The sequence below is a fragment of the Euprymna scolopes genome, chromosome 20 (assembly GCF_053919585.1).
Source record: "Euprymna scolopes isolate OS-2025 chromosome 20, ASM5391958v1, whole genome shotgun sequence".
NCBI classification, from domain to species: domain Eukaryota; kingdom Metazoa; phylum Mollusca; class Cephalopoda; order Sepiida; family Sepiolidae; genus Euprymna; species Euprymna scolopes.
In genome coordinates, this window is record NC_136501.1 from 64,587,280 (window position 1) to 64,601,279 (window position 14,000).

At 31.8% G+C, this 14,000-nt stretch overlaps 1 protein-coding gene across 15 annotated transcripts in view; it reads left to right on the top strand.

Moving 5' to 3' along the window:
• The window catches only part of LOC145241450 (mitogen-activated protein kinase kinase kinase 15-like), a 391,615-nt gene that overhangs the window by 341,608 nt on the left and 36,007 nt on the right, over window positions 1-14,000 (top strand). For all 15 annotated transcript variants that reach the window (XM_080104421.1, XM_080104425.1, XM_080104411.1 and 12 more), the window contains one exon: window positions 12,062-12,221. In XM_080104421.1, coding sequence (XP_079960547.1) covers window positions 12,062-12,221 — 160 coding nt within the window. The remainder of the gene's footprint in view (window positions 1-12,061; window positions 12,222-14,000) is intronic.

Genomic DNA, 14,000 nt, shown 5'->3' on the forward strand with positions numbered 1-14,000 from the left:
TAATAGTCCCGTTCAAATTTACTGCATCAGAAATTTTGCTGGATTTTGTTGGTCTGATTCTATTTTTTTTTTTTTTTTTTTTTTGTGTCTGATTTTACAATGTGATATTGTGTGACCAAGTTTGTCACAATTTTGAAAATTTTTATTCCGAAATGGGGAGAACTTTTACCGATGCAGTTCAACACATCAGTAGCCTGGTCTTGAGTTAATTTTTCTTGTTTCTGAATAGTCCATTCGTTTTTAACATGTGGGTAGCCATTTTCCTTTTTCTTTTTATGGAAGTAATTCTTTGCTTTATTTTGAGATTATGGCTGGACGTATTTGTATTTCTCTTTTTGAGAGATGTCATGTGACTGTCCATGCTAGGTTTATTGGTTAAGTTTTGGAGAAGTAATACTTGACTTTTTTGTAGACATTCTTCCATGTTTTTCTTGTTGTAGAATCCACTTTTCCATTTTCTGCTGTCTTTCTTCAACTTGCTGTTGATGTTGGTTCTGTTGTTGTAGCATGCGAAAAATTATTTCTTTAAAGTCGTCTATTTTGTATACTTTTTTTTAAGAGTGAAATTTATTTACTCATAAAAAATGCTGTAATATTAGTTTAACGCTGTGCTTTAAACAGTTTGCGGGTTTCTTTTCTGAAGGAAAAAAACATTTCATTGAAGAAAAACGAGGTTACTGTTTTATTTGCTTTAGTTTTAAATGAGAATATCTTCAAGTATCGTTTTGAGAACTTTTTTTCTTTGTTTTTGGTGTCCAGCAAAACTTCTTTTTTTTTTTTTTTTTTTCTCAAAACGAATATTTTTGTTGGTGATCGTTTTTATATTTCAGTTATTTGCCACCAAGTTCTTCTTTTTTTTGTGTGTGTGTATTCAAGTGTTTGTTACCAAGATGTTGTGGAACACTGGGGTATTTTAAATTTAAATTTCCATAATGAGTTCTTGAATCCTCATTCATCAAGTTGCTCTGGTTGTCCTCTGTGTGAATTTGAATCCATCATCACTAAGTTATTGTTGCCCAGAAAGGTCACTAAGGAGAAGCACATACATTGATATGGGTTAGAAAGGTAAAATATATTGTAAAAAAAAAAAACAATATATAAAGAGCAACAATCGTAGCACGTACCGCCAAGATACCATACTACAAAAAACGCAGACCCCACCGAAAGTCATACTTCTCGGTTTATTTCTACAGTTCAGAAGAGTTCATCTCATATGTACAACAATATACAAATAGTTTATTTGCAGAAATTGATAAGAAAAATGTCAGTATTTTTATTAAGAATGTATAAACTCTCATGTCTGTTTGGGTCAGTAAAACAAAATGTATTCATTCTTAGTCGGAATAAGTATTTTTAGAAAAAAAAACAGGGCAAAATAAATCAATAAATATAAATGAATGTATAAAATATTTTGACTGTAAATAACAAAACAAAAAAAAAAGGAGTGTAAAAACAACAAGTACACAACAAATTAATGTTACCCAAAGATAAGTTAATCTTCTACCTACCTGGATATATTTTTTATGTTTTAACTTATTTTAAAGCGCTTTGTTGTTGTTCAAAAGAAACCCAGTGCCCATTCCATTAAGTTAGAATGAAAAAAAAATGTCTTCCCCCTACAAATAAACCCTGACTAAATATTCAAATTAACACAGTATTCAAGCCCAAAATAAAATCTCCTCCATATGGCTACTCTACACTGGTTTATACAAAGATTGATACGCCTTCTCTAAGTGATGTTGTTTATAGTAACAACACTAAGCTGGATACTCTACCAGACCAGATGAAAACTTGTCCTGGAATCTAGTCAAAAGACAGATATATAAATAAACCATAAAACTTTCAAATTATATAGGATCTAATCTTTTGATCGGCACTTCTCTCTTAACTGGGCTGAATGATGTTTATACTAATTGTGATTGTTACCTACTTTACTATATTGAATACTAGCTGTATCCACCTAGCATTGCCCGGGATATGTTTACTTCTATTTAGATTTTGTAGTATATTGTTTTGTTTTTTAATTTTTGTTGTTTTTTTTACAAGATGTTTATTTTTGCAGTGTAGCTTGATTATTAAATTAGTAGCAATATAAAGGCTTTCAAATTTATTTCAAAAGTCAAATGACCACAGAACAATTCATTGAGTTTTGTTTTGCTTTTTTTTTCTTTTGACTATTATGCTTATAAATAAAATAAAATGCATTCAGATGGATTTAATTTCTTAATTAAATAGGTTTTTTTTTTTTTTTTGTAAATTTAATAAAAATTTTGTTTTGTATTTCAATTTGATTTAAATTTTGTCTTTTAAACTAAATTTTTAAGACAGAAATTTGTATTCATCAGTTTAAAGCCACAGAAGTCATTCTCGATTTTTGATCGGTGTAACAAATTTTATTTTGTAATAAGAAACAGAAGATACTTTGTTATATTTATGCTGTTTATTTTATTTATTTTATTTTTTTACAAATTGAATACACACATAAAAATACTGGGCCCTCACCCAATCCTCTCGTCTGACTTAAATGCAATGATAGACCCATAAGTATATGGATCTCCAATGTGTAATCTGACCAAACCCAAGTACTAAATTTGTCTGGCATAGATGCCATCCTAAGGATGAATTGGTTATGTTGTTAAAGTTATATTGAGCCATTTGGATAAATTGTTGCAGAAAATTGGATGTCTTGAATTGCAGGAAGGTTGGTTGGTCAAGGAAACAAGTAATATGACCAAAATCATACAGAATGGAATTTAAACAATTGATCTCATCTGAACTGCAGACTGGAGAATGAGCTTGCAAACTGACCCATGGACGAGAGAAAAAAATGATGTTAAATGAATAGAAGGAGAAAGAGAGAGAGAGAGAGAGTGAAACAGAGAGAGAGACTTGTATTTGTACTTATGTGTACTTGTTATGGCATTCACTCCGGAGCGGTTGGGCCAGTTCTGACCAGAGAATTTTAACGCATCCCAAACTGTGGTCAGAAAAAATGCTGATCAGATATGACAGCCCACCACAGCAGCAGATACGAATGTTAGCCAATCACAGTTCCAACAGCAAACACCAAAGAGGCAAAGGCCAAGGATCAACTCGATTTCATGTTTCACCATTCTGAGCCAGGTTTTCAGTTGACCTCTGTGTTTTTTGTTCCAACCTCGACGAAGGTCTGGTTTAATGACTTTGTGGATGAAACCATCTTGGAGATGACAAGGAGTGTAACCGAACCAGCAAAAACGCTCCAAGAGGAAAGTTGACTATATAGAGGATATGTTGCAAACAAGAGAGAGAGAGAAACTAATTAAAGTTATAAGTGTATGAATAAAAAGAAATTTGTACTTAAATGTGAGAAATACTTGACTAAGCCATTTTGATAAATGTGCAAAGAAAGTTTGTTATCGAAACTATTTAACTTCACAAAATTACTTAGAGAAGGGTTTGCTGTAAAGAGTAAACAAAAATATTTACCTTTTATACTTTTTTCTTTTTGGGTTTTTTTTTGGGGGGGGGGTTGTTTTTTCTTTTTCTTTTTTCTTTTTGTTTTTTCTTTTCTTTTTTTTTTTTTTTCTGTTTATATCTCTAAAACCGTGTGTATTTATCCAGAACCTGACCTAACTTTGCGTCGGCATCTTCCAGCATGATTACGTAAGCCTCCAGAAAAGGCCGACGTGAAGATTGCCAGAGACGATAAAGTTGAAACACTGAAAACAACATTAAAACAAGAAAATGGTTACATAATTGTATGACAAAATGAAAAATTTTTTTTTTCAAGAAAAGAATATAAAGATTTTTATTCCATGAAAAGTTTCCAAATAAATCTTTCTTTCTTTTTTTTTTTTTTTACAGTGAAAACATAGAAACAACTGTGAAAGAAAAACTTTTTTTTTTCCAGTTTCAAGAAAAGTATTTTTTTTGTTCAAGAAAAGTATTTTTTTGTCCAAGAAAAGTATTTTTTTTGTCCAAGAAAAGTATTTTTTTTTTCCAAGAAAAGTATTTTTTTGTTGTGTTTGACTTCTGCTTCTTTGTCAGTGAGTTTTGTGATTTCATGATCATTGAGTTATGCAGTTTCTGTGTTCATGTTGCACAAGATTTCTGCCTGTTGGTTTTCTTGATGTTCTGCTACATCAATTAGCTTTTCTTTTATTTTCATTGGTTACAGCTCCAAGAACCACATTCTCTTGAGGATGTCTTGATCAATTCAAACTCCTCTATTTTGTTACATTTTGTTAGCATACATGTTCCTTGTATAATCCAGGTAGACTCTATGTGAAGGTTGCTTTCTGTCAACAATCTATTGTGGTCTTTTTTTGCTGGGCTGTTTTTGGTTTGTTGTAACTCATAATTTTTACTTCCATTTTTCGTTCCTTATAGGTTAGGTTTTTTTTTTGTTGTTGTTGTTTTTTTTTGGTTCTTGTTCATACTCTCTTTAATGTGTTCAACTTTTGCCATTTCTTCCCTGGTGAATTTTGTGATTTCATAGACATTGGTTCCTGTTTGTGATATTATGTTATGTACAATTAGATGAACTAACATTCATTGGATGCTAGACAGGTCCCTTATGTTGACCATGGAGGAGGCACCTGCCGATCATGATGCTTAATTTTTCTTCTGGGTCTTATGGATTTTATCATTGTTTTGTGTCATATTTCATGGTTTGATGTTAGTGACAACACCAGGACCAGGTTTATTTATTCTGTTATCTTGCCACATTTATATAGAGGTATATGGCACAATCACGTTAACGTGCCAGTTCCTCCTGGTCAGTATTAAAATAAGTATTTGGGAATACTAGATGTTGTATTTGCTCTATGACATTGTTGCTACTTGTCCTGGACTTCTCTTTGCGACTAGAATCAAGCCGTACCAACTCAGGAGAGGAGTGGTTGGGAAATATACAACTTTTGTTTCACAATTCAAGGTATGTCATCCCTCATCCTTCTAGAATGAATCCTCATAGATTTTTTATTAAGTTTATATTACACATATTTAATGTCAAAAAAAAAGAAAAGAAAATTAATATAATGGTTTTGTACTGACCTAAGGTAGTATTGGCATCTTCCAGCAGTTTATGGAAAACAGCCGGAAAGGTTGCCAGAAAACATAATACAGAAAACAATATGAACACTGCCAGACAATAAATTCAAAATAAAACTTTAATACAAAAAGATAAGACTGACTGTATGTTTAATTATAGAATTTTTTTTTCAATAAAAGTATATCAAAAATGTTTTATTCAACAAATCTTTCAAAGAGTTTTTTTTTTTAAGACAAAATCATGAAAACAACTATGAACGAAAATCAAATTTTTTTTTTTTTTTTTTTCATGGAAAGTGTCTAAGATTTTTTTTTTTTTGCAAGAAAATTTTCAATAAAATAATTTTGTAACAATGGAAACAATTTTTATTTGTTTCAAGAAAATATTAGAAAAGTTTTGCTTGATGTAAACAATTTTGTTGACTGCTGATTGGCTGATTGCGTTGGTTTTTCTGGTAGCTTACCATAAACTGCTCCAAAATGTTAACATGATCATGGGTTGGATTTTGGATTAGTACAAATGGTTTTATACAATAATAAGGTGTTTTGGAGTATATCCTTTAAATTTAACATTAATCATAAAAATCTATTTTTGAATAAATTCTGAATATCCAATTATTTTTAATTTTTTTAAATCTTTTGCAATGTATTCTTGAATAAATTCTAAATATCCAACAATTTTAAAAATCTTTTGCAATGTTTTAAAAAGCAGTTTTTTTTTTTTGTTTACATGCAAAATTGGGATGTTGGCTTATTTTTGTTTATTCCTATCTTGATTTAAAATAAAATATTAAGTCTGAGATTAATGGAACTAATATATTTCGTTTTAGGGCAGTTTAGAATGAGTGAAACATTGACAATAAAAATAAATTAGAGGATGTAGTTTGCAGGAAGTATTCTGTTTAATATAATAGTTTATTGGAAGGTGAATATACAACACTGAATATTAAATAACAAGATGATTTTTCAGGCCAAGATGACAGTGTAGTATCTGTTCTGATGCTACACTTCACCTTTTCTGTCCTTGGTCAGTGGAGGAGAAATCCTTCATGACTAGGACAATTTTAATTTTTGTTCCTATCCAGAGTGCCCCTTTTTGGGGACCTATATTTTCCTCACATTAAAAACCAACCTTGTGTCTAACTCTACTCTCGTGGGGAGGCAAGTAGATGAGAACAAGATGATTTTTTTTTTTAATCTTAATTTCTTTCAGCTTTCTTCTTCAATCATGTGATATCAGAATTTCATAATATTTTGGGGATAAAACCGCTTTGTCAAATGTTTCTATTTCTTTTTATTTGCCTCAGGCAATATTCGGTTTTCCTTTCTAACAATCCTGCATAACCCCCCCCCCCATATATATATATATATGGCCTTCTAATAAACTACATATAAAAATAAGATTATTTTTTTCTTTTCAAAATATTTTCGATTTTTTTTTTTTTAAGTATAATTTGTTAATATTCTTTTATATTAATTTTCAGGGCTTTGCTTTAATTATTTTTTCTTCATGCCTTATAACCATGTTTTTCTGGATCTACATTATAAAATTTTCCTTACAAAGCTTTTCTATATTTTGTGCTTTACACAATTATGCACCATCACAGCACATTATTTGCATAACTGCACTAACTGCTTCTCTTTTGCGGTTGTCCTCTTTTCTGCAATTAAATAGTTTTGTTTATTTTCTTTTTGCTTTTTATTATAAACATGTATAATCACGAATTGAACAAATTTACCTAAATGGAATACGAGGTACCTTAAATAAGTTTCCAGACATTTTTCGGGTTCTGACTTCCTTACTGCTCTCATCATCCCTCACAGACTCCCTGCCTTCCTTGAATCTCTTATGCCATTCAAAAACTGATGCTCGATTAATGCAAGATAGTCCAAAAGCAATCTGAAGCGTTTCATACGTTTCTGTGGCATTTTTTTTTTCCAAGTTTAAAACAGAATTTTATTGCATATCATTCTTCAAAGTGTTCTCTCATCCAGATCGCATTTTAGAAATTCACCAGCTGTGACAATCAGGCTTTAGTAGAGTGTATTCTAATTTCTGCTGTAGGTATTCATTTCCACCTGAAATTATAAAAATTAGCCAGTCAACCCATAAGATGTATAGCAATAACATACTGAATTTTCAAGTGTCTACACCAATTTTAAATGCATGTACAAAAAAAGTCTGGAAAGTTTATTAAAGTCACCTCGTATGTTTCTTTTTCTCATTATCTGATTTGTCAAAATGTTATTTCTTTTCAGATAAATTCAAACTTTGATGTTAAGAAAATAAGGTTTTCAATAAAATGTGAAGAAAAATGGTTAATTGTAGTACTCAAGGCCATTCTATAGCAGGCCAAGAGATCTAATATGTGGGTTTTTGGTTCTTGTCCAAAAAAAAAAAAAAAAAAAAAAAAAGAAAGAAAAATCTGTATCATGTACATAATTGTGATGAAGCGAAAATATCATTTTTTTTTTTTTTTTTTTTTTTTTTTTTTTTTTTTACATGGGAGTCACCACTTATCAAGGCCCGGAAGCCACTCAGGGATAATGGTTATTGCATGTTCCAAAAATCATGTAAATTGATCAAGAAGTCTTATTTTTAAACAAGAAAATCAAATTTCATGAGTAACAGAAGAGCGTTTGTCTTGTCCACCATTTTGTAAACAATCTTAAAAAGAAGGGGGGGGGGGATAATTCAATAATTGAAACTTGTGAGATTTATCTTGTAATACCAACAAATTTCCATTAATTGCTTAAAAAATAAATTTCTTCATAAAAATAAAACTGCTTGATAAATTTACATAATTTTTGGAGTATAATATTTTTGAACAATTTTAATAGGAATTACAAAGCTTATTTCGCAAGTTTGAATTATTGTTGAATTATCAACCTTTTTTTTCTTCAGGATGGAGACATGAGACAGTCCTCATATTTTTTTTATTTAAAAGTAAAACTACTTGATCGATTTATGTGATTTTTTGAATATAATACTTTCATTTCTTCATGGATATGTACATCATACAGATTTAAAAAAAAAATTAATATAGGGAATTGAATTTTTGAATAACCTTGTCTCATCCATTATCACTTTATATGAGCATACAATCAAGAATGATGTAAAAAAAAAAAAAAATGCTTTGCCAATGTTCACATTAATATTCACCTACAATAATGTCTCAATGAATACAGTTAAAAAGAAAAAGGAAGACGTCCTAAATTGGAAAGTTTAAAAAAAAGAAAAATATATCGATTGGTACAAAAGGAGCAAAGAAAATAAAAGAAAAAAAAAAAAATCTCATAGTAGAAATAGAATTGAGGATTTCTTTTTGAATTTATTTCAGACGACCTCGTTATCTTCATTGCGTTTTACCTTTCTCATAAAGTCTTGAAGTTACTTTATTTGGCATATTGTACTCACTTGATTGGATAACTTGGAAGACAGGAGAGGAGAGATCGGAATTGGGAATAAAAAAAATCAAAACTTTTAGGGGAATCGGAAAAATTTGTGTCTATTTTCCAATGCCAAAAACGATTCCTTTAATTAACTCTTTTTATATTTGATTTTGTTTAAAACAAAATCTTCCGCTATTGGTAGTAATAATAAACTAATAAATATTTATTGGTTTAAACTTCCAGTAAAACTAAAATCTCCCCCCCTCCCCAAGTATGTTTTTATGTTTGAGAAAATATATGCACATTTAATAATCGCAACAAAATAACTATTTTCTAATCAAATCTTTAGAGATTTATGCCGAATCGAAATTGGTAGTTGTATTGGAACCATTGAAATCAGGGAAAAATATTAGAATCGTCTAATCACTATTATATATATACTAGCATGGGTGGCCGGCGTTGCCCGGGTGTTTGGAGGTGTGTGTTGAGCAAAAAAAAAAAAAAAGTGGTAATAGGAAGGTAGGCTCGAACCCGTACTGCAAAGGAGGAAAAGAACGCGTAAAAAAAGTGACATCTTTGCTGTTACGATCACTGCCAAACCGGAGGTGATGTGGGATTAAATTAAGGCTAGACAATCGAAAAGAGGAGATAACTTTCGAAAATATCGACGAGAAAACCAACACCTCCCTGTAGAAAAGTGCTCAGTTAAGGGTGAAGAAATTAATGTTTTTAGCCAAATTTTCAGTATTTGTCGTCTGAAGGGTCGAGCTTCAAAACAATACTGATCTTGTGAAAATCTGTCATCTCTGTCAAAAGTTTTAGGCAGACATGCAAACATGCATACATAGATTTATATATTTGTAGCTCAAATTTTTACCCAAACCGATTAAAAAGCTTGCCCTATCTCTGAATACCCTTTATGTAAAATTTCAAATGTTTAGACCAGAAATTGTCTGAGTAATTTGGTAGAAACCACAGAGGTCAAATTTTTTTAAACTTTGACCCCTATTATGACCCTTTAACATTTATTGTTTGGGCTCAAATCAAGTTATTAAATTAGATCCATGTCCAAGGAACCTATATCTAAAATTTCAAGTGTTTAGACACTAAATTGGCGGAGGAGTTTGGTAGAGTTCTCAAAGATCAAATTGTTGAACTTTGACCCCTTAACAGCCAAATTTCTGGCCAAAAACTGATTACAAAGATTTTTGAGTCTGTAAACTGAAAGTTGGCGGAGTTATTGTGTAGCGAAATGTGCACAGGCAAACAGAGAGACAGACAGACACGTTCACTTTTATAGATATATAGATATAATAATTATTATAGTAAATAATTATATATAATGGTTGTATTAATTGGTTTCCTAGATGTAAATCCATTGAGACTCACTTGATTATTAAAGAGTGCTCAATGCAGGATAGAGTTGGTATATAGTCTGTTTATTATATGAACATTATTAGTTACATATGTGCATACATGTTTCAGTAGAATTCCAATTCAATCAGACAAAAAAAAGAATTGTTTCTTTTTTGGTCTGATGAGGTGTTATCATTGAATTGGGATTCCACTGAAACATGTATGCATATATGTAATCAATAATGTTCATATAATAAACAGACTATATATATATATATATATATATATATATATATATATGTGTGTGTGTTAGAGCAGAGAATACCTTTATCTTTTATTCAAGAAGTGCATATCTAATATTAGTTAAAGATGATCTTAGATCTGATGACTTCAGAGGAAGATTACATTGGACAATGTAGATCGATGTGTACAGAACAGAAAACTTTATTGGGTTGTTCACATTACATCCAAACTTTTGCGGCCATGTCGGTGGGGCATTAGAATACACTGACTTAAACTATATCCAGTGGTGAGGCCCCAGCTTGCGGGCTTTGGGGTGTGTGGAGCCACCCTTTAATTACCATTGCTCCCAGGTCCACTCTGACCCGGAGTGGTAGTACCTGTTAGGGTTCCAACTATGGGTTAAATAGAAACCGACTTGAAAACAACAAATATATTATATTAAAAATTTTTTCTTCAAAATCTTTGGATTCGGCATTAAATAACCCGAAAAGGGTATATATGCCGTAAAACAAAAACAACCAACCAACCAAACTTTTGCATGTTAATACAGTCAGAAACAGGGAGGGAATTCCAAAGTCCAACAGTGTGAATAGAAGAAACTATTACAGTAGAAGGCTCTCCTGCACCAGGATACCACAACAGTGAAGGCATGGGTTTTGCTACTTGTTAGATTAGTCAGAAATATTTATGTTGCGGGGCACCAGTGCTATGAGTTCCTCTGACCACATTCGATTAAAGTACTTGTAAAACAAGTACAGGGATACAACATTGTGGTGGTGGGACAGAGGTTGGGTCTTGTTTGACAGTGCAGGACTTGTTAGATTGGAAACTCCTTTTTTTTTCTTTTTTTTTCTTTTTTTTTTTTTTGGATACAGTTTAATAGAGAGGAGCTAGTTGTTGATACACCGACCTATTTATGGCAACAGTATTCAATTCGAGGGTGAACCGTGACTTTATAAAGATATTAACAGGCCATTGGACATTGCTCGGGCGTAAGATAAGCTTAAATATATTTTAATTCATGCAGATTGCGTATTTATTATTATAGAGACAATTCTCTATCGACTATTATATTGAACCTAATATATAGTAGTGAGATCAAAACTAAAATATATGATTTGGGTGCCATCAGCTAGAATCCAAACCAAAACATACAACTATCCACCCTCATTCCTTAGCCTCTAAGCCACAGCATACACATAAAATTCACTTGCCATCCCTTTTTTAAAAGATAGAATTGGCCAATTGTTGAAGACAAGATTCGAGCAACCACAGTTGAATTGTCCATAGAATTATATAAATGTATAAATAAAGGTATATATAAATTCACCTGTCATCCCTTTTTTGAAAGATGGAATCACCCGATCGTTGAAGACAAGATTCCAGCAAGGGTGCACAGTCCACAGAGTTTTATAATCATATAGATAGAATGTTAAGTGTGAGTATTTTTCTAGCGTAGTAGAAGTCCACTTTGGCAGCAGCCTTGGCAATGTCTTCAATGTATTTGTTTCAATTCATGTTGCCTTTGAATGATGAACTCTCAGCTCGTGTTCTTATCCATGGCAATCGGTGAAAAGGTTTTTTGTAATTGTTGTTGGGTGTAGTATCTTTTTTGATATCGCCACCATCTCTTGGGCTGGACATGGCTCATTTGTATTTTTAGTGAATTTTGACTTGAAATACAATAGATCTATCCATCTGAAATTTTGTTTTATGATTTTTACTGGTCAGTCAATGATTTAGTAAATACCTTTAAAAAAAAAATAATTTCAAATAAAAAATTTTTTAAATTGGTAAAAATATGTTACGGATTCACAACCGTTAATGAATGCGTAAAACAAACTAAAATTAAAATATTAACAAAATCATTTTAGTTTCCTGTAAATTTTATTGATTTTTTTTCTCTCCAAATTAGATAAATAAATTTAAGATATAAATATTGATATCACATATTTTTTATTTTTAAGTTATTAATGGTTGCTTCTTCCATATTTTTAATCAAAAAATTATTTTTGTTATGCTGTGTCATTTGTAGTATTCAGTCCCCCATTTCAAGTTCTCCCTGTACACCTGAAACGATGCGAGACGAAGCTTCTGGATCACAGTCATCTTACACTTCCAAGTTCTACCTTCTCTGCAAGGATTCGGAACGGAGAGAAACGCTTGTGGGTATTTTTACCACAGACAGGAAAAAGGTAAGTGTTTAGGATTCTACTTTCTTGTTTTCAAATTGCATAAAAATAAATTTAAAAAAAAACAAACATTTCTATAAGTTTATTTTTGCAACCTTCATAATGGATAAGAAAACACAGTAGTATATTTACAAGAGTGTATTTAGAGAATTACAAAATAGTATGTTATGGAAAGTCTACCTCTGATACTGTGGCTATGACTGCCATCAATGATCACTACGACACTTTGTTATAACTCTAATCATAGTCTCTGGAAAAGTTCATTTACTTTTGAAATAGAGTAGATCAACAGTAACAAAGTTTTAAAATGCTTTTGAAACTTTTAAGATTAGTGTATTTATCTCTCTCCCATGACAAGATATGACACCAGGGTTGGAAATTAAGCTTGAAAAGCCAGGCCCCTCCCCCTAAAAGAGGATAACTCTGACCTACAAGAAATGCCTGGACACCCCTACCGGTATTCCCCAGTAGAGGCGTCTTAGGTAATTAGTAATAAACTAACCCTCTTCTCAAAGAGAGAAGGCAAAGCCAGGGAGAGTGAACCTCCTAGTACTTCATTGGATCGGCAATACACTAGTCAAAAGGGAAACGGTCATTACAAGAATGCCTTAGACTCTGTTGGATTTTAAGATCAAGAGAAAAAAATCCACCGGCTGATAATTTTTTTTTTTTTTTTTTTTACATAGGCATCACCACTTATCAAGGCCGATAGGCCACTCAAGGATAAGGGTTAAAGAGTGTACAGTAGACATTGGACAATATAGTAATCATTAGTAATGAAAATTTGGTAAATTTGATAACTTATATAGAACGGCTCATCAAGAACTTATTTATGTTAGACTTGAACACAACCATATTGTAGTCAGCTGGAAAGCAGGAAAACGGAAGACAATTCCACAGGCGTGCAGTTCTAAGAAAGAAGCTTTGTTCATGGAATCTACGTTTAGGTTTAGGCACAGATAAAGAGTGGGAGGAATTATTGATAGTGTGTACAGCTAGACGAGTGTTTCTTGTGAAAGTTTGGCGAGGGGGGACCATAGATTGAAGCTCAGTTGAACACCTTCCATGAAAATAACGATACATCAGCGACAAACTCGCAACATCTCTTCTGTGAGATAGAGGTTGCAGGGAAGAGAAAAGGACATCTCCTACGAGGCTACGAAGTCTATTTTGAACTCTATCAAGGCAGGACAAGTCCTTTCTAGCAGTTCCTGCCCAGATGTGGCAACAATATTCCATCCTTGGACGTACCTGGCTCTTATATAGATAGAGAATAGCATCAGCAGTGAGATATTTACCGGATCGATAGAAAGATCCCACCATTTTTCCAGCGGCCTTGGCAACAGATTTTAATTTAGATAATTTGTAATATTTCAACTTATTCTTCTTATTTTGATTGTTACTTTTACTACCTTTTTATTATTATTTTTTTAAATTTTTATTTAGATGGTGAAAAAAGATCAATCATGGTGGAACATGGGTAGGGCTAGATTATCTAAATGAATGACTCAATAGGGATTTATTCACATCAGTCTCTGACTTTTGCGTGCATCTTTTCGAAATGTAAACATCTTTATATCAAACTCTAGAATACATACAGAATTACAAAATGAACCTTTTATTTAATTCACAGAGGTAGATTGTTCTCATTCTGTAAGATTATTTGGTGTATTAGATAAGGTGTTCAGTTCACAGTTCATATAGATTTCAAAATTCAACATAAAAATTCTTGTTTGAAAAGATGCATCCAATGAAGAGTGCAGCCAATGTTGGCGAAATCGT